This window comes from Hyla sarda, chromosome 6 (assembly GCF_029499605.1).
Source record: "Hyla sarda isolate aHylSar1 chromosome 6, aHylSar1.hap1, whole genome shotgun sequence".
NCBI lineage: Eukaryota > Metazoa > Chordata > Amphibia > Anura > Hylidae > Hyla > Hyla sarda.
This window is the reverse complement of record NC_079194.1, coordinates 182,234,568-182,261,014: the sequence shown is the minus strand read 5'-3', so window position 1 is coordinate 182,261,014 and position 26,447 is coordinate 182,234,568. Positions and strand designations below refer to the sequence as shown.

The 26,447-nt window shown below is 48.8% G+C and overlaps 2 protein-coding genes across 6 annotated transcripts in view; one reads left to right on the top strand and one right to left on the bottom strand.

Moving 5' to 3' along the window:
* Window positions 1-666: 666 nt before the first annotated feature.
* Window positions 667-25,904, bottom strand: SPATA2L (spermatogenesis associated 2 like). Of its 4 annotated transcripts, none has more exons than XM_056526000.1 (3): window positions 25,766-25,904; window positions 5,172-5,475; window positions 667-3,143 (listed from the first exon to the last, which is right to left on the bottom strand). In XM_056526000.1, exons 2-3 carry the CDS (start codon window positions 5,472-5,474, stop codon window positions 2,199-2,201), a joined length of 1,248 nt encoding a protein of 415 aa, XP_056381975.1. In that variant the 5' UTR covers window position 5,475; window positions 25,766-25,904; the 3' UTR covers window positions 667-2,198. The 4 variants fall into 4 exon arrangements, with proteins under 4 accessions (XP_056381975.1, XP_056381974.1, XP_056381973.1 ...); XM_056525999.1 differs by having other exon boundaries at window positions 25,658-25,795; XM_056525998.1 differs by having other exon boundaries at window positions 25,641-25,774.
* Window positions 25,791-26,447, top strand: part of LOC130276520 (uncharacterized) — a 55,250-nt gene continuing 54,593 nt past the window's right edge. The window contains exon 1 of one of the 2 annotated variants that reach the window (XM_056526005.1): window positions 25,791-25,931. The gene's annotated coding sequence lies outside the window, so the exon portion shown is untranslated. The remainder of the gene's footprint in view (window positions 25,932-26,447) is intronic. The other variant, XM_056526006.1, reaches the window with a different exon arrangement.

Here is a 26,447-nt window from a genome sequence, read left to right as displayed (position 1 = left end):
TTTATTATGCATCCTCAGACACAAAATTGTTTTGGGGGCAAAAAATGATGTAAGACTTGCATTGTTTTCTTAGCATGTTGAGTAGATTATTTACAACAGCCACTTCTTAGAATGTAGCAGGTTCATATGGTGAAAGCATAATTTTCTATTTAGTAGCTATATTTGCTACATACAAGACAGAGCCAGAAATATAAGTTTGGATTCCCAATCTAATATACCCTTAGACAAGACTGTGACAAGTTTAGAAATTCTTTAATTGTAAATGCCTTAAACGGTTAAAGGCTATAAACATCTCTACATTTTTTTTATTGTTCATTTATTTCTTAAATGCAAAATTAAACAACTTTTTAAATAGATTTCATGAAAAAAATTCTTAACATTTTGCTGCAGCAGTTTGTATTACTCCTTCTCATAGCTGTCTGTCCTGCTGAATACTACATAGATAAATAAGACAATACATTGGGAGAGGTTCACTAAGTGCAGCTTTTTTATACACTTAGATGAAGCTCCACCCATTTTTAGTCTGCTGGAAATCTACACCAGCTCAGCTGGTTCAAATTTCTAAGCGGGGTGCAGTAGGTAGCCACAGAACTGTTGGATATATTAAGAAGCACATGCCTCTTAGTATATCCAACAGCTCTGTGGCTACCTACTGCACCTCGCTTAGAAATTTGAACCTGCTCTGAGTTGGTGTAGATTTCTGTGACTTAAGCAAATTGGGTCTAAAGTCCCTTGTAAGGTGGCCGCATCATCTGCACACTTGTCTCCGCGAAGCCACACCCCCTTCCCTCTCCCTTGGTCCCCAAGCGGTGTATTTGTTAAAAAATTGCACATTTTTGCACAAAAGGACTACTGAGCAAATATGCCACTGGCGCTTAATAAATGCCCCCATTGTTCTCTGCTGTGCCAGCCTTGCTATTTTCCTCCTTTCTTCTCTTTAGTTTTAAAGAGCCGCAAGAAAAGAAAGGAGATTTTACTGGGCAGATCACAAAGTAGAGAAGGGGGGGACGCTTTAAAGAAGGGCTGATCAGAAAGTAAGGCTAGGTTTACACTACGGAATTTCCGCCTGCAATTCCGCTTTGAAATTGTAGGCAGAAATTCTGCTTACTAAAATGTATAGTATAGTGAATGGGTTCGCCGTTCGCAAATTCACACTTCAGAATTTTTGAAGCAGAACTTGTGAACGGGAAATCCGCTTTAAAATTTCTGCCTGAAGAAGGACGTTGCTCATTCTTCAGGCAAAAATACTCGCCAAACACATTGCAGTCTATTGGGGAGTCTATTTTTCGTCTGCAGATTCCGCAGTGTGAACCTAGCCTGAAGAATCCAGGGTGGAATCTGTAGGGGAGAATCGTACATTCCTCAGCATCCATCACTAGGGAGCGGAGCAGCCACATATGCTGTAAAAAGCTAAATCAGTCCAGGGATAAAGCTGTACTGATACATGAGTGGTAGTGAAGGTAGTACCATCTTGGATTCAGAGACCTCACATGTAGCATGTATTACTGACCAAATTCACTTTAAAAAGATCTTAAACTAGGGACAGGTAGTAAGCTGTATATCAGATGTCTGAAATGAATGAAAAAATAAAGACTGCAGCCTAAAACGATTTCAACTTAAGTTAATCATGAACCTGTGTAAAAACTATTTGCCATGTCTTCATACATTTCTGCCCATAGACTTCATACATTTCTAACTACTCTTCAGTGAAACTGTTAAAGGCTGGGTTCACATGATGTTTTTCCCAATACAGGGCCGCATACGGCTGGGAGGAGCTAAAACCGTGTGCTCCCGTATCCCTGCCGTATGCGGCCCCATATGTAATTAATTTCAGTGAGCCAACCAGAGTGAACAGGTCGGCTCATTTTTCCCCGTATGCAGTTTCCCAAGTCAACCATGGTTTTAGGTCCGGTAGAAAACCGCATATGGGGAAAAATGAACCGGTTCACTCTGGTTGGCTCATTGAAATGAATTACATGTGAGGCCACATACGGCAGGGATATGGGAGCGCCCGCTTTTAGCTCCCCCAGCCGTATGCGGCCCCATATTGGGAAAAATGTGATGTGAACCCAGCCACACTGTGTGCCTATATATTACTTGTCACTTCTTGCTTTGTTTCTATAGCGTATAAGTCATATATAACAATGTGAAAACTAAGTAAGTGATCATTACGATTGGACAAACTGCATCCAAATCCACTATGCCTTGCTGGTATGAACTGGTATGTTCTTACAGAGTAATGTCAGGTCCATCAAGCTGCGCTGAAGCCATTTCCTCTGATCTTTCTCCAACATAATCATGCTGACATTATGACCCTGGCGTCGGCACTGTTGTACCCCCTCGCAGTTTATGTAATGAAGCTGTCTACAGTGAACACAACGGTAATGGGGCAAATGTCCTGTCTGCAAGCAGCAGTGAAGGTGGTGTTTCCTTCCTTGTTCCTCCGTCACTGCTTGCATCTTCTCAGAAGATGTCATTTGGGTTACATTATGACCTTTTTCTCTACAACCTTTCACAATGAAGCAGACTGCACTGTGGAACATGTGACATGATTCACAGCACTGCTCTAAAGATTTTTGTATAAAAACACAGTCATGCATGATAAAATCAACTTGTGTTACTTGGGTATGGGATCTGTCGTTCCCAAGCTGCATGTGGCTTCCCATACAATTGCTTTGGACATGATGGTCAATGACCATTCTACAACCTCTATTTACATGATCATCCCAATTTTCATGGCAATTGTCACAAAACTGTGGTTGATAGAGTATATCTCCATTATCACAACCCAAAACAGTGGGGGCCTTAGCAACAGGTACTGTTCTCAGTTTTAATACAAGTTTATGGAGTCTTTCCATGCAGGCTATTTCACCTCGCCAACTCTGCCTTTCTTTGATGAGATCAGTTACATTCACCTCCGTAGATCCTGAGCAAGACACAAGTTCAGCTAAGATCTTACATTCCAGCTGAGCAGCCAGGAAGCCAAGTGCAGCTTCAGCAAGAGTCTTTGGTGCAGGTATGACCTGTATCTTCAGGGAGGTCCCATCTTCTTCTGGCTCATAATTTAATCTTTTAAGGGCATGGAATATTGCATCCTGAGGAAGGACTGCCTTCAGCATGTGGACGTAATGTCCAGAGTAGGTCTGATGAGAAAGTTTAGGTAAAACAATCAGTCAGAAAAGAAACAAATTTAAGACTTAAAACGGTACTGTCAGATAAAGTCCAGTAAGAGAGGTTGGGCTAGCACTCCTCTGTGCTCTCTCCTGTCTGATAGCACTCCTCTGGGCTCTCTCCTGTCTGATAGCACTCCTCTGGGCTCTCTCCTGTCTGATAGCACTCCTCTGTGCTCTCTCCTGTCTCTCAGTGCTAGCCCACCCTCACTTACTGGACTTTGTCCATGCCTGTGCTTCAGCTTGGACAAAGCCATGATTTCTATAAAAAGGAAATACAATTTTCTTATAAAAGTATATTAGAAAGGTTAAAGAGTACCTGTCATGACCTTGTTAAATGTTATAATCCTCCCAGTTCTCTGCTCCCATCATGATAAACCAACACCTGCCTTTATTTTTATTATGTTTTCTTCCTTGATATTGCTCTGTATTTTCTTCTCCATCTCAGTCAGATTCACAGCCTTGGAAGGGGTGTTCCCCAGCAGGCGTGACATCATCTGAAGGCATACAGGGGAGAACTTCCTCCCTCACTCCGCTACACACAGCCCAGAGCAGTTCAGTGTAAGATGAGCTATGATTGACAAATGCTGCACACACCCTGAGCAGGAGTCCAACGTCTGTGCAAGAGATGGGGGAAAATGTGCTCTGGACAAGTAGGGAGACACCTAGTGGCAGCTTTTTTTAAACACAAAACATAGAAAACTAATTTTTTTTTAAACAAAGTACATCAAAGGTTTTTTATGTACCATAAGGATTGCAATAGCAAAAAATAGTTTTAATGACCGTGCCTATTTAATGTTTTGCCAAGATAACAATCTGACAGTACACATCTGATAAGCTGATATAGCAGCGTGACTTGTGTGACTTGAGTAATGGATGCTTTATCGTAACATTACTTAACCTATGGTGCCACCTGTTATATTCCATCACAGCTGTATCCATGGGGGGGGGGGGCTGACAGTAGTGGCCCCTCCACGATCTCCCATACAGGACCCTGGCTCTCTGCCTTAAAAGAGCTTTGTGCGGTGGTTGACACACCTTGTTTCATGAGGGGAGTCAAGGTGCCATACTGAAGATCAGACTCAAAGTAAGAATGTGACATTTTTAGAGTGATTTTGGAAAATAGCAGCAAAAACACAGACAAAATGTGTGAAAATGCAGAAAAAATTAAATGTGTGAACTCTTGGTCAAATGGCTTTTGCCTTGTGACAATATTTTTATAAAAACACACTTTGAATAAGAAGATGCATCAAAACTGCACATAATGTAAACTGAACTCAACCCACTTATGAGTCTAATGAGTTCACCCAGCTGGACTCTAGCACCAGCAGCCTCATTAGATAGGATGCAGTGATGATACTCCACCCCTTCTCTCTGCAAAGCCAGACAATTCATGCGAAATGAAGGCAGCATTAGAAAATAATTTTAGTTATGGAAACAGAATCAATATGGCTGAAAACCCACAACTACCTCATCAACTACAACAGGGAAGCACAAGACATGCACAACAACCCACACATTATTCTTCCATAATAACCTCCCCAATGCTGACAATGTTTAAAATATTAACGGTACAAAAAGTAGAATAAGGATGTTTCAAGCCTCCTGGACCTTGTTCACTGTTGCAAGAAGAACCTGCGGCATGCTGGTATTAACATGCATAGAACTGAAATTATCACTCCAATGCAATACATGCCAATACCAGCCTTACTTGTCACAAATTGTACAACTAATACCTGCTATATTTTAAATACTGTGCATATATGTGAATAAGCTTCCCTAAATTCAGCATAAGATTGTGCTCTGGTTTTCTAGTTTACTGATATAGGTAGCACTCCCTACTTGGGTTCCTCCTCTAATGTCCATATGTCCTACTACCTTCATGCAGAAGCATCAATTCTATGTTCTATAAAACTTACAATCCATGCCAATTCCAGTCTCGGGACCATTTTGTTATAGTGTAGGATCCGTTCAAAGGAACAGAAGATAGCTGTTACTTACTTTTATAATATGAAATTCTTTCCTCCATGGAGTAAAATAAAGGTAGAGTGCTGCCTGCTCAAGGGTTTGGAAGGCACAAGCCAGATGTTGCAATGTTAGGAGCAGGTCAGTTTTGCCCTGGAGTCCGCAGCTGATCAAGTGGAAGGCTTCATTCTGGAGAACGTTGTGCAAGTCTGGCTCTTCTAGAATCCTCTGTCTTACCAAGTCAATCGTCTTGTTATCTGTGCATGGAGTAACTGTCTCTGGGGTGGAGGCACTTAGCAGCCAGCTCTTGTATTGGGCAAGAAGGATGTCTGCACTCATTCTAGGATATATATGGGAGATAAAGGTAAGACATGCATTTCCTAATACCAATGGTTTCTATGAATGCTACATGCATGTGGGTGTATTTGGAATCTGCGTTATATAAATCATTAAAACCAAACCCATTTCTGAGCTTAAATGAAGGTGCATAGTGGAGTCTGTTAGAATGCTTGGGGAAAATAAAAGAATGGTAGCATGCTCTATGACCAGTCTAAGCTTAGGTTGTTGACTGCCGACACAGCAAAGTCTGACCACCCTACATTACATAGTTCATAAGGTAAAAATAAAGATCAGAGTTCATTAACCCCTTAAGGACTGAGCGATTTCACGTTTTAGCATTTTCGTTTTTTCCTCCTTGCCTTTATAAAATCATAACCCTTTCAATTTTGCACCTAAAAATCTGTATTATGGCTTGTTTTTTGCGCCACCAATTCTACTTTACAGTGAAATTAGTCATTTTACCGAAAAATCCACGGCGGAACGGAAAAAAAAAATCATTGTGCGACAAACTTGAAGAAAAAATGCCATTTTGTAAATTTTGGGGGCTTCTGTTTCTACGCAGTACATTTTTCGGTAAAAATTACACATTATCTTTATGCTGTAGGTCCATACGGTTAAAATGATACCCTACTTGGAAGTATAGGTTTGATTTTGTATTTCTTCAGAAAAAAATCATAAATACATGCAGGAAAATTTATACGTTTAAAATTGTCATTTTCTGAGCCCTATAACTTTTTTATTTTTCTGTGTCCAGGACGCTATGAGGGCTCATTTTTTGCACCGTGATCTGAAGTTTTTAGCGGTACCATTTTTGTTCTGATCAGACTTTTTGATCACTTTTTATTCACTTTTTTGTGGTATAAAAAGTGATCAAAAATGCGCTATTTTGGACTTTGGAATTTTTTTGCGCGTACACCATTGAACGTGCTGTTTTAAAAGCGGTATATTTTTATAATTCTTACATTTCCGCACGCGGTGATACCACATATGTTTATTTTTATTTACACTGTTTAATTTTGTTACTAGGAAATGCCGGGTGATTTAAACTTTTAATTCAGAAGGGAATACCTGAAAGGGTTAACTTTTTTTTTTTTCACACTTTTTTTTTGCAAGCTCATAGCTCCTATAGGGACCTATGAGCTTGCAATGGCTGATTGCATACACAGATTGTTGCCTTGCCCTTGCATGGCAACAAGCTGTGTAATCGGCGGTTGATTGCTCCAGCCTGTAACTCAGGCATGGAGCAATCAATCAGAGCCGGGACGCCGACAGAAGAAGGCAGGGACCTTCTTCTCTCCGGGTAGCTGATCGGGGCATCGCGATTTTATCGCGATGACCCCGATCAGCCCGACTGTAGGCTTGCATTGAGGGGCGGAGCGTGACGTCACACGGGGGCGGAGGCGTCACGTCACACGCTGCCGGCCCTGTAGTCGCCGGTAATCAGACCTGGAGCGAACACACTCTGGGGACTGATTACAAACGGGGTGCCGCGTGCATGATCGCGGGCGTCCCCAGCTGCGGGACTCCCGAGATCAGGCATCTTGTCCCCTATGCTTTGGATAGGGGATAAGATGTGTAAGCACCGGAGAACCCCTTTAACCCCTTAAGGACCAAGGACGTACTGGTACGTCCTTGGTCCTGCTCTTCTGATATAACGCGGGGTTACACAGTAACCCCGCGTCATATCATGGCGGGCCCGGCGTCATAGTGAAGCCGGGACCCGCCTCTAATAGCGCGCAGCGCCGATCGCGGCGCCGCGCGCTATTAACCCTTTAGCCGCGCGCTCAAAGCTGAGCCGCGCGGCTAAAAGTGAAAGTTCCCTGCTAGCTCAGTCGGGCTGTTCGGGATAGCCGCGGCTAATCGCGGCATCCCGAACAGCTGACAGGACAGCGGGAGGGCCCCTTCCTGCCTCCTCGCTGTCCGATCGCCGAATGACTGCTCAGTGCCTGAGATCCAGGCATGAGCAGTCATGCGGCAGAATCGTTGATCACTGGTTTCTTATGAGCAACCAGTGATCAACATAGAAGATCAGTGTGTGCAGTGTTATAGGTCCCTATGGGACCTATAACACTGCAAAAAAAAAGCGAAAAAAAAAAGTGAATAAAGATCATTTAACTCCTCCCCTATTAAAAGTTTGAATCACCCCCCTTTTCCAATAAAAAAAAAAAACAGTGTAAATAAAAATAAACATATGTGGTATCACCGCGTGCGGAAATGTCCGAATTATAAAAATATATCATTAATTAAACCGCTCGGTCAATGGCGTGCGCGCAAAAAAATTCCAAAGTACAAAATAGTGCATTTTTGGTCACTTTTTATATCTTTTGAAAATGAATAAAAAGTGATCAATGCAAAAATGGTACCGTTAAAAACTTCAGATCACGGCGCAAAAAATGAGCGCTCATACCGCCCCATACACGTAAAAATAAAAAAGTTATAGGGGTCAGAAGATGACAATTTTAAACGTATTAATTTTCCTGCATGTAGTTATGATTTTTTCCAGAAGTCCGACAAAATCAAACCTATATAAGTAGGGTATCATTTTAATCGTATGGACCTACAGAATACATATCAGGTGTCATTTTTACCGAAAAATGTACTACGTAGAAACGGAAGCCCCCAAAAGTTACAAAACAGCGTTTTTTTTTTTCAATTTTGTCGCACAATGATTTTTTTTCCCGCTTCACCATAGATTTTTGGGCAAAATGACTGACGTCATTACAAAGTAGAATTGGTGGCGCAAAAAATAAGCCATCATATGGATTTTTAGGTGTAAATTTGAAAGAGTTATGATTTTTTAAAGGCAAGGAGCAAAAAACGAAAATGCAAAAACGGAAAAACCTCCGGTCCTTAAGGGGTTAAAGGAGTACTGTAGTGAAATAAATGATATCCCCTATCTAAAGGCTAGGGAGTAAGTTATAGACTGGAGGGGGGGGGGGCTGACCACTGGGACCCCCCCCCCCCCCTTCAAGATCTCCTGCACAGTGCCCCGACAGTCTGCACGAAAGGGGCGTGCCGAACCACGCACAAAGCAGCGGCCAACATGGAGGAGGTGTGTCGGCTATGGCTTCCTGCAGGGGTTGGCTTCCTGAAGACTGCCGAGGCGCTGTGCAAGAGATTGCGGGGGTTCCACAGGTCGAACCGCCCCGCAATCTATTAATTGTATTTCTCTACAGTATTCCTTTAAAGGTAAGCAATCATCAGATTTTACCCTATATAACGCTTGGCAAAGCGTTATATAGAGTAAAATTTTTATTTTCGCCATTCACGGGGGATGCTGCTGCCCCCAGGGATGGTGAAGCTATGAACTTATAAACTAGTCACCGCCGCCGCCGTAAGTAGTCACCTGGGCGGGGAGCTCTTCTCATCTACTCCCGTTCTTCGGCCCCCTCCGCTTGATTGATGGGCCACGTCATCGTTCCGCTCACTGAACAGACGGAGCAGAGTGATGACGCGGCCCGTCAATCAAGCGGAGGGGGCGTCGCTGCCGGCCGAAGAAATGGAGTAGATGAGAAGAGCTCCCTGCCCAGGTGACTACTTACGGCGGTGGCGGTGACTAGTTTATAACTTCATATCTTCACCATCCCTGGGGGCAGGAGCATCCCCCGGGAATGGTGAAAATAAAGATTTTACCCGTTATATAGGGTAAAATCTGATGATTGGTTCCCTTTAAGTTCAACCAATATTCCTCTTGTGTCCTTTCTGTGTTGATCAAAAAACCCTTATGAAGCTGATGCAGATTGTCCCACACTGGGGAAGGGAGTTTCCCCACTCCAAATATGGCAATTAGAATAAATCCCTGGATAAACATTCTGGGGGGAATTTATCATCGTATATAGAGCTTTTTTGTCTATTTTTTTAATGCAAAAATTTGCGCAAGAGTTTTTTTGCGTCTTTTTTTTTTTTTGTGCAAAACCTGATAGAATTCTTCATAGCTATGTCTACGGTTAAGTTTACCATAGAGCACTTGCTACTTTAGGAACAAATTTATTAACTGCGTGTTTTTTTTTTTTACATGCAAAAATAATTGCAAATGCACTTTTCTTGCGCAAATATACACCACCTCGGAGGACACGTACAAAAGTGTTCTAAAGCATCTGAGAATTATATTAACTATTTTGGGACAGTTAGGACTACTACTCCCATTATGGATAGACTCATGATGGGAGTTGTAGTCAAGGGGCTGAAGTTCAGATCGCACCGGGTCATTCTCCAGAGACCCGCTGCGATCCGCATTTATTAACTGTAAAAGCCGGTCGCACATACGGCTCCACTGCACTGCCCGCTGACTCCTGTATACATCTCTCATAATTCAGAATCCCCGCCCGGGAGATGGGAGCTCTGATTGGTGGATAGCTAGCTATTCACCAATCAGAGCTTCTGTCTCCCGGCGGTGGGAATTATGAATTGCCGATAAATGTTCTGGTCACTTACTTAAAGTGGCCGCAGCGCCAAACAGTGACCAATCTCCTCCTGATTTTAATGTTTTTTATATTTCCTTGCCTGACCGCGCTCCGGCAGGCTCAGGTAATGCAGCGGGTCTTGTGGGCTGTGTGTATAGTATGACAAGTGACGTCTCCTGCCGGCTCCTCTGCGCGGCGTCAAGTACGTCACTCCTCAATTACTGCAGCTGCCGCGGGTAACTGTTCTAAAGTGGCCGCGGTGGCGGTGACCAGTGGCGGCTGCAGAGAATGAGGAGTGACGTCCCTGACACCTTGCAGATGAGCCAGCAGGAGACGTCACTCGTCATACTATCCACACAGCCCACAAGACCCGCCGCATTACATGAGTCTGCCGGAGTGCGACTAGGCAAGGAAATATGAAAAATAGAAAAAGTAGGGGGGGGGGGGGGTGGACGACAACAGTGAGCAAGGGGGATGATGAGGCAGAGGGGGATAATGATGAGCAGGGGGGGAAATAATGTGCAGGGGGATTATGAGTAGGGGGTATTATGAATCAGAGGGGGGGGGAATGATGCGCTGTGGGGGAAATGATGAGCAAGGGGAATCACAGGCACACAGGATCAGGGGGGGAGGGGGTAAATGTTGCACAGGGGCTGATAAAAGGGAAGGAATGATATGGCACGGGGAAGAGGGGGGGGGGCAAACTGAGGAGCAGGGGGAAGAGGGGGGGCAAACTGAGGAGCAGGGGGAATCAAAGTTGGGGGGGGGGGGGATCATGAGGCATATAGTTCAGAGCTTCCAAGTAATTTATTTTACATTCATTTTTTTTCCTCATATCTTCCTGTGAAAATGAGGGTGCGTGTAATACACCGATAAAAGATGTATACAGTGGGAATATAGTCAAGCCTGGACTGTGCAGCTCCGCCCCCTGATGACATCATCACTAGGAGGCCGAGCAGTAAAGGTCGCAGGGGGGTCTCAGGAGTGAGACCCCCTTTCATTCTGTCCTTATGCCCTTTGACTACTACTCCCATCATGGGGCAGACTCTGTCCATGATGGGAGTTATAGTTCAGGGGCTGAGGGGCAGATCGAAAGGGGGGCTCACTCCTGCAACCTTTACTGCTCCGCCCCCTAGTGATGACATCATTAGGAGGTGGAGCTACAACAGCCAGACCTGACTATGTTCTCATTATGCATTTGCATAATAAGAACAGAGCCTTTCTGCCAGTCCTTTCCAAACACTGAGCCCTCTGCTGACTGTCACCACATTACACTGAACCCTCTGCTGACTGTCATCACATTACACTGAGCCCTCTGCTGACTGTCACCACACTACACTGAGCCCTCTGCTGACTGTCACCACATTACACTGAGCCCTCTGCTGACTGTCACCACACTACACTGAACCCTCTGCTGACTGTCATCACATTACACTGAGCCCTCTGCTGACTGTCACCACATTACACTGAGCCCTCTGCTGACTGTCACCACATTACACTGAGCCCTCTGCTGACTGTCACCACATTACACTGAGCCCTCTGCTGACTGTCACCACATTACACTGAGCCCTCTGCTGACTGTCACCACACTACACTGAACCCTCTGCTGACTCACCACACTACACTGAGCCCTCTGCTGACTGTCACCACATTACACTGAGCCCTCTGCTGACTGTCACCACACTACACTGAGCCCTCTGCTGACTGTCACCACACTACACTGAGCCCTCTGCTGACTGTCACCACACTACACTGAACCCTCTGCTGACTGTCACCACACTACACTGAACCCTCTGCTGACTCACCACACTACACTGAGCCCTCTGCTGACTGTCACCACATTACACTGAGCCCTCTGCTGACTGTCACCACACTACACTGAGCCCTCTGCTGACTGTCACCACACTACACTGAGCCCTCTGCTGACTGTCACCACACTACACTGAGCCCTCTGCTGACTGTCACCACATTACACTGAACCCTCTGCTGACTGTCACCACATTACACTGAGCCCTCTGCTGACTGTCACCACACTACACTGAGCCCTCTGCTGACTGTCACCACACTACACTGAGCCCTCTGCTGACTGTCACCACACTACACTGAGCCCTCTGCTGACTGTCACCACATTACACTGAGCCCTCTGCTGACTGTCACCACATTACACTGAGCCCTCTGCTGACTGTCACCACATTACACTGAGCCCTCTGCTGACTGTCACCACATTACACTGAGCCCTCTGCTGACTGTCACCACATTACACTGAGCCCTCTGCTGACTGTCACCACACTACACTGAGCCCTCTGCTGATTGTCACCACACTACACTGAGCCCTCTGCTGACTGTCACCACATTACACTGAACCCTATGCTGACTGTCATCACATTACACTGAACCCTCTGCTGACTGTCACCACACTACACTGAGCCCTCTGCTGACTGTCACCACACTACACAGAGCCCTCTGCTGACTGTCACCACACTACACAGAGCCCTCTGCTGACTGTCACCACACTACACTCAACCCTATGCTGATTGTCACCACACTACACTGAGCCCTCTGCTGACTGTCACCACACTACACTCAACCCTATGCTGATTGTCACCACATTACACTGAGCCCTCTGCTGACTGTCACCACACTACACTGAGCCCTCTGCTGACTGTCACCACACTACACTGAGCCCTCTGCTGACTGTCACCACACTACACTGAAACCTCTGCTGACTGTCACCACACTACACTGAGCCCTCTGCTGACTGTCACCACACTACACTGAGCCCTCTGCTGACTGTCACCACATTACACTGAGCCCTCTGCTGACTGTCACCACACTACACTGAGCCCTCTGCTGACTGTCATCACATTACACTGAGCCCTCTGCTGACTGTCACCACACTACACTGAGCCCTCTGCTGACTGTCATCACATTACACTGAGCCCTCTGCTGACTGTCACCACACCACACTACACTGGGCCCTCTGCTGACTGTCACCACATTACACTGAACCCTCTGCTGACTGTCACCACACTACACTGAGCCCTCTGCTGACTGTCACCACACTACACTGAGCCCTCTGCTGACTGTCACCACACTACACTGAGCCCTCTGCTGACTGTCATCACATTACACTGAGCCCTCTGCTGACTGTCACCACACTACACAGAGCCCTCTGCTGACTGTCACCACACTACACTGAGCCCTCTGCTGACTGTCACCACATTACAATAAGCCCTCTGCTGACTGTCACCACACTACACTGAGCCCTCTGCTGACTGTTACCACATTACACTGAACCCTCTGCTGACTGTCATCACATTACACTGAGCCCTCTGCTGACTGTCATCACATTACACTGAGCCCTCTGCTGACTGTCACCACATTACACTGAACCCTCTGCTGACTGTCACCACACTACACTGAGCCCTCTGCTGACTGTCACCACATTACACTGAGCCCTCCTCTGACTGTCACCACATTCCACTGAGCCCTCTGCTGACTGTCACCACATTACACTGAACCCTCTGCTGACTGTCACCACACTACACTGAGCCCTCTGCTGACTGTCACCACATTACACTGAACCCTCTGCTGACTGTCACCACACTACACTGAACCCTCTGCTGACTGTCACCACACTACACTGAGCCCTCTGCTGACTGTCACCACACTACACTGAGCCCTCTGCTGACTGTCACCACATTACACTGAACCCTCTGCTGACTGTCACCAAACTACACTGAACCCTCTGCTGACTGTCACCACACTACACTGAGCCCTCTGCTGACTGTCACCACACTACACTGAGCCCTCTGCTGACTGTCACCACATTACACTGAGCCCTCTGCTGACTGTCACCACATTACACTGAGCCCTCTGCTGACTGTCACCACATTACAATGAGCCCTCTGCTGACTGTCACCACACTACACTGAACCCTCTGCTGACTGTCACCACATTACACTGAACCCTCTGCTGACTGTCACCACATTACACTGAACCCTCTGCTGACTGTCACCACATTACACTGAGCCCTCTGCTGACTGTCACCACATTACACTGAGCCCTCTGCTGACTGTCACCACATTACAATGAGCCCTCTGCTGACTGTCACCACATTACACTGAGCCCTCTGCTGACTGTCACCACATTACAATGAGCCCTCTGCTGACTGTCACCACATTACACTGAACCCTCTGCTGACTGTCACCACATTACACTGAACCCTCTGCTGACTGTCACCACATTACACTGAACCCTCTGCTGACTGTCACCACATTACACTGAGCCCTCTGCTGACTGTCACCACATTACACTGAGCCCTCTGCTGACTGTCACCACATTACACTGAACCCTCTGCTGACTGTTACCACATTACACTGAACCCTCTGCTGACTGTCACCACACTACACTGAGCCCTCTGCTGACTGTCACCACATTACACTGAGCCCTCTGCTGACTGTCACCACACTACACTGAGCCCTCTGCTGACTGTCACCACATTACACTGAGCCCTCTGCTGACTGTCACCACATTACACTGAGCCCTCTGCTGACTGTCACCACACTACACTGAGCCCTCTGCTGACTGTCACCACATTACACTGAGCCCTCTGCTGACTGTCACCACACTACACTGAGCCCTCTGCTGACTGTCACCACACTACACTGAACCCTCTGCTGACTGTCACCACATTACACTGAGCCCTCTGCTGACTGTCACCACATTACACTGAGCCCTCTGCTGACTGTCACCACATTACACTGAACCCTCTGCTGACTGTCACCACATTACACTGAACCCTCTGCTGACTGTCACCACATTACACTGAGCCCTCTGCTGACTGTCACCACATTACACTGAACCCTCTGCTGACTGTCACCACATTACACTGAGCCCTCTGCTGACTGTCACCACATTCCACTGAGCCCTCTGCTGACTGTCACCACACTACACTGAGCCCTCTGCTGACTGTCACCACACTACACTGAACCCTCTGCTGACTGTCACCACATTACACTGAGCCCTCTGCTGACTGTCACCACATTACACTGAGCCCTCTGCTGACTGTCACCACATTACACTGAACCCTCTGCTGACTGTCACCACATTACACTGAACCCTCTGCTGACTGTCACCACATTACACTGAGCCCTCTGCTGACTGTCACCACATTACACTGAACCCTCTGCTGACTGTCACCACATTACACTGAGCCCTCTGCTGACTGTCACCACATTCCACTGAGCCCTCTGCTGACTGTCACCACATTACACTGAGCCCTCTGCTGACTGTCACCACATTACACTGAACCCTCTGCTGACTGTCACCACATTACACTGAACCCTCTGCTGACTGTCACCACATTACAATAAGCCCTCTGCTGACTGTCACCACACTACACTGAGCCCTCTGCTGACTGTCACCACACTACACTGAGCCCTCTGCTGACTGTCACATTACACTGAGCCCTCTGCTGACTGTCACCACATTACACTGAGCCCTCTGCTGACTGTCACCACATTACACTGAGCCCTCTGCTGACTGTCACCACATTACACTGAACCGTCTGCTGGCTGTCACCACATTACAATGAGCCCTCTGCTGACTGTCACCACATTACACTGAACCCTCTGCTGACTGTCACCACATTACACTGAACCCTCTGCTGACTGTCACCACATTACACTGAGCCCTCTGCTGACTGTCACCACATTACACTGAGCCCTCTGCTGACTGTCACCACATTACACTGAGCCCTCTGCTGACTGTCACCACATTACACTGAACCCTCTGCTGACTGTCACCACATTACAATAAGCCCTCTGCTGACTGTCACCACACTACACTGAGCCCTCTGCTGACTGTCACCACACTACACTGAGCCCTCTGCTGACTGTCACATTACACTGAGCCCTCTGCTGACTGTCACCACATTACACTGAGCCCTCTGCTGACTGTCACCACATTACACTGAGCCCTCTGCTGACTGTCACCACATTACACTGAACCGTCTGCTGGCTGTCACCACATTACAATGAGCCCTCTGCTGACTGTCACCACATTACACTGAACCCTCTGCTGACTGTCACCACATTACACTGAACCCTCTGCTGACTGTCACCACATTACACTGAGCCCTCTGCTGACTGTCACCACATTACACTGAGCCCTCTGCTGACTGTCACCACATTACACTGAGCCCTCTGCTGACTGTTACCACATTACACTGAACCCTCTGCTGACTGTCACCACACTACACTGAGCCCTCTGCTGACTGTCACCACATTACACTGAGCCCTCTGCTGACTGTCACCACACTACACTGAGCCCTCTGCTGACTGTCACCACATTACACTGAGCCCTCTGCTGACTGTCACCACATTACACTGAGCCCTCTGCTGACTGTCACCACACTACACTGAGCCCTCTGCTGACTGTCACCACATTACACTGAGCCCTCTGCTGACTGTCACCACACTACACTGAGCCCTCTGCTGACTGTCACCACACTACACTGAACCCTCTGCTGACTGTCACCACATTACACTGAGCCCTCTGCTGACTGTCACCACATTACACTGAGCCCTCTGCTGACTGTCACCACATTACACTGAACCCTCTGCTGACTGTCACCACATTACACTGAACCCTCTGCTGACTGTCACCACATTACACTGAGCCCTCTGCTGACTGTCACCACATTACACTGAACCCTCTGCTGACTGTCACCACATTACACTGAGCCCTCTGCTGACTGTCACCACATTCCACTGAGCCCTCTGCTGACTGTCACCACATTACACTGAGCCCTCTGCTGACTGTCACCACATTACACTGAACCCTCTGCTGACTGTCACCACATTACAATAAGCCCTCTGCTGACTGTCACCACACTACACTGAGCCCTCTGCTGACTGTCACCACACTACACTGAGCCCTCTGCTGACTGTCACCACATTACACTGAGCCCTCTGCTGACTGTCACCACATTACACTGAGCCCTCTGCTGACTGTCACCACACTACACTGAGCCCTCTGCTGACTGTCACCACATTACACTGAGCCCTCTGCTGACTGTCACCACATTACACTGAGCCCTCTGCTGACTGTCACCACATTACACTGAGCCCTCTGCTGACTGTCACCACACTACACTGAGCCCTCTGCTGACTGTCACCACATTACACTGAGCCCTCTGCTGACTGTCACCACACTACACTGAGCCCTCTGCTGACTGTCACCACACTACACTGAACCCTCTGCTGACTGTCACCACATTACACTGAGCCCTCTGCTGACTGTCACCACATTACACTGAGCCCTCTGCTGACTGTCACCACATTACACTGAACCCTCTGCTGACTGTCACCACATTACACTGAACCCTCTGCTGACTGTCACCACATTACACTGAGCCCTCTGCTGACTGTCACCACATTACACTGAACCCTCTGCTGACTGTCACCACATTACACTGAGCCCTCTGCTGACTGTCACCACATTCCACTGAGCCCTCTGCTGACTGTCACCACATTACACTGAGCCCTCTGCTGACTGTCACCACATTACACTGAACCCTCTGCTGACTGTCACCACATTACAATAAGCCCTCTGCTGACTGTCACCACACTACACTGAGCCCTCTGCTGACTGTCACCACACTACACTGAGCCCTCTGCTGACTGTCACCACATTACACTGAGCCCTCTGCTGACTGTCACCACATTACACTGAGCCCTCTGCTGACTGTCACCACACTACACTGAGCCCTCTGCTGACTGTCACCACATTACACTGAGCCCTCTGCTGACTGTCACCACACTACACTGAGCCCTCTGCTGACTGTCACCACATTACACTGAGCCCTCTGCTGACTGTCACCACATTACACTGAGCCCTCTGCTGACTGTCACCACATTACACTGAACCCTCTGCTGACTGTCACCACATTACAATAAGCCCTCTGCTGACTGTCACCACACTACACTGAGCCCTCTGCTGACTGTCACCACACTACACTGAGCCCTCTGCTGACTGTCACCACATTACACTGAGCCCTCTGCTGACTGTCACCACATTACACTGAGCCCTCTGCTGACTGTCACCACATTACACTGAGCCCTCTGCTGACTGTCACCACATTACACTGAGCCCCCTGCTGACTGTCACCACATTACACTGAACCCTCTGCTGACTGTCACCAGATTACACTGAGCCCTCTGCTGACTGTCACCACATTACACTGAACCGTCTGCTGACTGTCACCACATTACACTGAACCCTCTGCTGACTGTCACCACATTACACAGCCCTCTGCTGACTGTCACCACATTACACTGAACCGTCTGCTGACTGTCACCACATTACACTGAGCCCTCTGCTGACTGTCACCACATTACACTGAACCCTCTGCTGACTGTCACCACATTACACTGAACCCTCTGCTGACTGTCACCACATTACACTGAGCCCTCTGCTGACTGTCACCACATTACACTGAGCCCTCTGCTGACTGTCACCACACTACACTGAGCCCTCTGCTGACTGTCACCACACTACACTGAACCCTCTGCTGACTGTCACCACATTACACTGAGCCCTCTGCTGACTGTCACCACATTACACTGAGCCCTCTGCTGACTGTCACCACATTACACTGAACCCTCTGCTGACTGTCACCACATTACACTGAACCCTCTGCTGACTGTCACCACATTACACTGAGCCCTCTGCTGACTGTCACCACATTACACTGAACCCTCTGCTGACTGTCACCACATTACACTGAGCCCTCTGCTGACTGTCACCACATTCCACTGAGCCCTCTGCTGACTGTCACCACATTACACTGAGCCCTCTGCTGACTGTCACCACATTACACTGAACCCTCTGCTGACTGTCACCACATTACAATAAGCCCTCTGCTGACTGTCACCACACTACACTGAGCCCTCTGCTGACTGTCACCACACTACACTGAGCCCTCTGCTGACTGTCACCACATTACACTGAGCCCTCTGCTGACTGTCACCACATTACACTGAGCCCTCTGCTGACTGTCACCACACTACACTGAGCCCTCTGCTGACTGTCACCACATTACACTGAGCCCTCTGCTGACTGTCACCACACTACACTGAGCCCTCTGCTGACTGTCACCACATTACACTGAGCCCTCTGCTGACTGTCACCACATTACACTGAGCCCTCTGCTGACTGTCACCACATTACACTGAACCCTCTGCTGACTGTCACCACATTACAATAAGCCCTCTGCTGACTGTCACCACACTACACTGAGCCCTCTGCTGACTGTCACCACACTACACTGAGCCCTCTGCTGACTGTCACCACATTACACTGAGCCCTCTGCTGACTGTCACCACATTACACTGAGCCCTCTGCTGACTGTCACCACATTACACTGAGCCCCCTGCTGACTGTCACCACATTACACTGAACCCTCTGCTGACTGTCACCAGATTACACTGAGCCCTCTGCTGACTGTCACCACATTACACTGAACCGTCTGCTGACTGTCACCACATTACACTGAACCCTCTGCTGACTGTCACCACATTACACAGCCCTCTGCTGACTATCACCACATTACACTGAACCGTCTGCTGACTGTCACCACATTACACTGAGCCCTCTGCTGACTGTCACCACATTACACTGAACCGTCTGCTGACTGTCACCACACTACACTGAACCCTCTGCTGACTGTCACCACATTACACAGCCCTCTGCTGACTGTCACCACATTACACTGAACCGTCTGCTGACTGTCACCACATTACACTGAGCCCTCTGCTGACTGTCACCACATTACACTGAACCGTCTGCTGGCTGTCACCACATTACACTGAGCCCTCTGCTGACTGTCACCACATTACACTGAACCCTCTGCTGACTGTCACCACATTACACTGAGCCCCCTGCTGACTGTCACCACATTACACTGAGCCCTCTGCTGACTGTCACCACATTACACTGAGCCCTCTGCTGACTGTCACCACATTACACTGAGCCCCCTGCTGACTGTCACCACATTACACTGAACCCTCTGCTGACTGTCACCAGATTACACTGAGCCCTCTGCTGACTGTCACCACATTACACTGAACCGTCTGCTGACTGTCACCACATTACACTGAACCCTCTGCTGACTGTCACCACATTACACAGCCCTCTGCTGACTGTCACCACATTACACTGAACCGTCTGCTGACTGTCACCACATTACACTGAGCCCTCTGCTGACTGTCACCACATTACACTGAACCCTCTGCTGACTGTCACCACATTACACTGAACCCTCTGCTGACTGTCACCACATTACACTGAGCCCTCTGCTGACTGTCACCACATTACACTGAGCCCTCTGCTGACTGTCACCACACTACACTGAGCCCTCTGCTGACTGTCACCACACTACACTGAACCCTCTGCTGACTGTCACCACATTACACTGAGCCCTCTGCTGACTGTCACCACATTACACTGAGCCCTCTGCTGACTGTCACCACATTACACTGAACCCTCTGCTGACTGTCACCACATTACACTGAACCCTCTGCTGACTGTCACCACATTACACTGAGCCCTCTGCTGACTGTCACCACATTACACTGAACCCTCTGCTGACTGTCACCACATTACACTGAGCCCTCTGCTGACTGTCACCACATTCCACTGAGCCCTCTGCTGACTGTCACCACATTACACTGAGCCCTCTGCTGACTGTCACCACATTACACTGAACCCTCTGCTGACTGTCACCACATTACAATAAGCCCTCTGCTGACTGTCACCACACTACACTGAGCCCTCTGCTGACTGTCACCACACTACACTGAGCCCTCTGCTGACTGTCACCACATTACACTGAGCCCTCTGCTGACTGTCACCACATTACACTGAGCCCTCTGCTGACTGTCACCACATTACACTGAGCCCCCTGCTGACTGTCACCACATTACACTGAACCCTCTGCTGACTGTCACCAGATTACACTGAGCCCTCTGCTGACTGTCACCACATTACACTGAACCGTCTGCTGACTGTCACCACATTACACTGAACCCTCTGCTGACTGTCACCACATTACACAGCCCTCTGCTGACTGTCACCACATTACACTGAGCCCTCTGCTGACTGTCACCACATTACACTGAACCGTCTGCTGACTGTCACCACATTACACTGAGCCCTCTGCTGACTGTCACCACATTACACTGAACCGTCTGACTGTCACCACACTACACTGAACCCTCTGCTGACTGTCACCACATTACACTGAACCGTCTGCTGACTGTCACCACACTACACTGAACCGTCTGCTGACTGTCACCACACTACACTGAGCCCTCTGCTGACTGTCACCACACTACACTGAGCCCTCTGCTGACTGTCACCACATTACACTGAGCCCTCTGCTGACTGTCACCACATTACACTGAGCCCTCTGCTGACTGTCACCACATTACACTGAACCGTCTGCTGACTGTCACCACACTACACTGAACCCTCTGCTGACTGTCACCACATTACACAGCCCTCTGCTGACTGTCACCACATTACACTGAACCGTCTGCTGACTGTCACCACATTACACTGAGCCCTCTGCTGACTGTCACCACATTACACTGAACCGTCTGCTGACTGTCACCACATTACACTGAGCCCTCTGCTGACTGTCACCACATTACACTGAACCGTCTGCTGACTGTCACCACACTACACTGAACCCTCTGCTGACTGTCACCACATTACACAGCCCTCTGCTGACTGTCACCACATTACACTGAACCGTCTGCTGACTGTCACCACATTACACTGAGCCCTCTGCTGACTGTCACCACATTACACTGAACCGTCTGCTGGCTGTCACCACATTACACTGAGCCCTCTGCTGACTGTCACCACATTACACTGAACCCTCTGCTGACTGTCACCACATTACACTGAGCCCTCTGCTGACTGTCACCACATTACACTGAACCGTCTGCTGGCTGTCACCACATTACACTGAGCCCTCTGCTGACTGTCACCACATTACACTGAGCCCTCTGCTGACTGTCACCACATTACACTGAGCCCCCTGCTGACTGTCACCACATTACACTGAACCCTCTGCTGACTGTCACCACATTACACTGAGCCCTCTGCTGACTGTCACCACATTACACTGAGCCCTCTGCTGACTGTCACCACATTACACTGAACCCTCTGCTGACTGTCACCACATTACACTGAACCCTCTGCTGACTGTCACCACATTACACTGAGCCCTCTGCTGACTGTCACCACATTACACTGAACCCTCTGCTGACTGTCACCACATTACACTGAGCCCTCTGCTGACTGTCACCACATTCCACTGAGCCCTCTGCTGACTGTCACCACATTACACTGAGCCCTCTGCTGACTGTCACCACATTACACTGAACCCTCTGCTGACTGTCACCACATTACAATAAGCCCTCTGCTGACTGTCACCACACTACACTGAGCCCTCTGCTGACTGTCACCACACTACACTGAGCCCTCTGCTGACTGTCACCACATTACACTGAGCCCTCTGCTGACTGTCACCACATTACACTGAGCCCTCTGCTGACTGTCACCACACTACACTGAGCCCTCTGCTGACTGTCACCACATTACACTGAGCCCTCTGCTGACTGTCACCACACTACACTGAGCCCTCTGCTGACTGTCACCACATTACACTGAGCCCTCTGCTGACTGTCACCACATTACACTGAGCCCTCTGCTGACTGTCACCACATTACACTGAACCCTCTGCTGACTGTCACCACATTACAATAAGCCCTCTGCTGACTGTCACCACACTACACTGAGCCCTCTGCTGACTGTCACCACACTACACTGAGCCCTCTGCTGACTGTCACCACATTACACTGAGCCCTCTGCTGACTGTCACCACATTACACTGAGCCCTCTGCTGACTGTCACCACATTACACTGAGCCCCCTGCTGACTGTCACCACATTACACTGAACCCTCTGCTGACTGTCACCAGATTACACTGAGCCCTCTGCTGACTGTCACCACATTACACTGAACCGTCTGCTGACTGTCACCACATTACACTGAACCCTCTGCTGACTGTCACCACATTACACAGCCCTCTGCTGACTGTCACCACATTACACTGAACCGTCTGCTGACTGTCACCACATTACACTGAGCCCTCTGCTGACTGTCACCACATTACACTGAACCGTCTGCTGACTGTCACCACACTACACTGAACCCTCTGCTGACTGTCACCACATTACACAGCCCTCTGCTGACTGTCACCACATTACACTGAACCGTCTGCTGACTGTCACCACATTACACTGAGCCCTCTGCTGACTGTCACCACATTACACTGAACCGTCTGCTGGCTGTCACCACATTACACTGAGCCCTCTGCTGACTGTCACCACATTACACTGAACCCTCTGCTGACTGTCACCACATTACACTGAGCCCCCTGCTGACTGTCACCACATTACACTGAGCCCTCTGCTGACTGTCACCACATTACACTGAGCCCTCTGCTGACTGTCACCACATTACACTGAGCCCCCTGCTGACTGTCACCACATTACACTGAACCCTCTGCTGACTGTCACCAGATTACACTGAGCCCTCTGCTGACTGTCACCACATTACACTGAACCGTCTGCTGACTGTCACCACATTACACTGAACCCTCTGCTGACTGTCACCACATTACACAGCCCTCTGCTGACTGTCACCACATTACACTGAACCGTCTGCTGACTGTCACCACATTACACTGAGCCCTCTGCTGACTGTCACCACATTACACTGAACCCTCTGCTGACTGTCACCACATTACACTGAACCCTCTGCTGACTGTCACCACATTACACTGAGCCCTCTGCTGACTGTCACCACATTACACTGAGCCCTCTGCTGACTGTCACCACACTACACTGAGCCCTCTGCTGACTGTCACCACACTACACTGAACCCTCTGCTGACTGTCACCACATTACACTGAGCCCTCTGCTGACTGTCACCACATTACACTGAGCCCTCTGCTGACTGTCACCACATTACACTGAACCCTCTGCTGACTGTCACCACATTACACTGAACCCTCTGCTGACTGTCACCACATTACACTGAGCCCTCTGCTGACTGTCACCACATTACACTGAACCCTCTGCTGACTGTCACCACATTACACTGAGCCCTCTGCTGACTGTCACCACATTCCACTGAGCCCTCTGCTGACTGTCACCACATTACACTGAGCCCTCTGCTGACTGTCACCACATTACACTGAACCCTCTGCTGACTGTCACCACATTACAATAAGCCCTCTGCTGACTGTCACCACACTACACTGAGCCCTCTGCTGACTGTCACCACACTACACTGAGCCCTCTGCTGACTGTCACCACATTACACTGAGCCCTCTGCTGACTGTCACCACATTACACTGAGCCCTCTGCTGACTGTCACCACATTACACTGAGCCCCCTGCTGACTGTCACCACATTACACTGAACCCTCTGCTGACTGTCACCAGATTACACTGAGCCCTCTGCTGACTGTCACCACATTACACTGAACCGTCTGCTGACTGTCACCACATTACACTGAACCCTCTGCTGACTGTCACCACATTACACAGCCCTCTGCTGACTGTCACCACATTACACTGAACCGTCTGCTGACTGTCACCACATTACACTGAGCCCTCTGCTGACTGTCACCACATTACACTGAACCGTCTGCTGACTGTCACCACACTACACTGAACCCTCTGCTGACTGTCACCACATTACACTGAACCGTCTGCTGACTGTCACCACACTACACTGAACCGTCTGCTGACTGTCACCACACTACACTGAGCCCTCTGCTGACTGTCACCACATTACACTGAGCCCTCTGCTGACTGTCACCACATTACACTGAGCCCTCTGCTGACTGTCACCACATTACACTGAACCGTCTGCTGACTGTCACCACACTACACTGAACCCTCTGCTGACTGTCACCACATTACACAGCCCTCTGCTGACTGTCACCACATTACACTGAACCGTCTGCTGACTGTCACCACATTACACTGAGCCCTCTGCTGACTGTCACCACATTACACTGAACCGTCTGCTGGCTGTCACCACATTACACTGAGCCCTCTGCTGACTGTCACCACATTACACTGAGCCCTCTGCTGACTGTCACCACATTACACTGAGCCCTCTGCTGACTGTCACCACATTACACTGAACCCTCTGCTGACTGTCACCACATTACACTGAGCCCTCTGCTGACTGTCACCACATTACACTGAGCCCTCTGCTGACTGTCACCACATTACACTGAGCCCTCTGCTGACTGTCACCACATTACACTGAACCCTCTGCTGACTGTCACCACATTACACTGAACCCTCTGCTGACTGTCACCACACTACACTGAGACCCTATATATTACTAAAATAATTTTTTTGCAGTTTCCCCAGTTTTCATCCTTAGACAAGTAGAATGATGTTATCCTGGTCTCTCAGCACTAGGTGTCCCCAAAGTCCTCTCCCCTTGTGACACAGCCCATGATCCACCTAATTTCTGTGATTCACTTTTTATATAAAGCGAATCTTCCTACCTTTCCCATCCAGAGCCCAGGACGTCGCCCATTAGCGCGCCCCCTACTGGTCGTAAACCCCCCCAGCATATCCGAATCACCCTTTTCCTCTCACCTGTTTATCGTACAAACCTCCACTGACTTCCGGGTGGCGCCCCGCCCCGCCCCACCGTCACTGACAGGCCCCCTGCCGGGTGATTGACGTGATGGTTCCTGCAGTGATTGGTGGATTATTAATACCTTGCACGCTGATTGGTGCTGAGCTTATTAATGTTCTATGGGTCACTGAACTGTCTGACTGAAGGAGAAGAGGAAGCTGCTCAGCTGATGTCTCTGGGAAACTGTCTGTGCTGTGACTTGTAGTCCCACAGAAGCCCCAGACATACAGGTTCAGACACACGAGCTGGTGATTGCTGTTCAGTTGTATATGTGACGTATGTGAAGTGCTGCCCATACCTATAAGCTGATAAAACGTCCTATGTTCACGTGCAAGTTACAAAGATATGGAGGGAATGTATCAATTATTTTGAGCCAGTTTTCTGTTGCATTTTGCACTGTTTTTCTGTCTGACTTTTAAGACATATTTATCAAGTATTTCCTGCATTTTTTTTTGTTTAACCCCTTAAAGGGGTAGTCCAGTAGTGAAAAATGTATCCCCTATCCTAAGGTTAGGGGATACGTTTCAGATCGCGGGGGTCTAACCATTGGGGCACCCCGCGATCTCTCTGTACGGGGCCCCGGCTCGCTGGCCAGATAGCGGGTATTGACCACCGCACACAGCGGCGACCGACATGCTTCCTCAATACAACTCTACGGCAGTCGGAGATTGCCGAAGGCAGTGCTCCGGCTCTATCATAAAGTAATATTGAGGGGGCGTGTCAGTCGCCGCTTCCCGTGGGCTGTCAGGGCCCCGTACAGGATA

Bases quoted from the DNA above. Each gene is read 5' to 3' on its own strand.
- SPATA2L (XM_056525997.1), bottom strand. From the start codon at position 25,578: ATGGGCGACGTCCTGGGCTCTGGATGGGAAAG. The intron at 5,476-25,546 runs GTAGGAAGATTC...TATATATCCTAG, and splicing joins CTGGGCTCTGGATGGGAAAG to AATGAGTGCAGACATCCTTC. The intron at 3,144-5,171 runs GTAAGTAACAGC...CTTTCTCATCAG, and splicing joins AAGAATTTCATATTATAAAA to ACCTACTCTGGACATTACGT.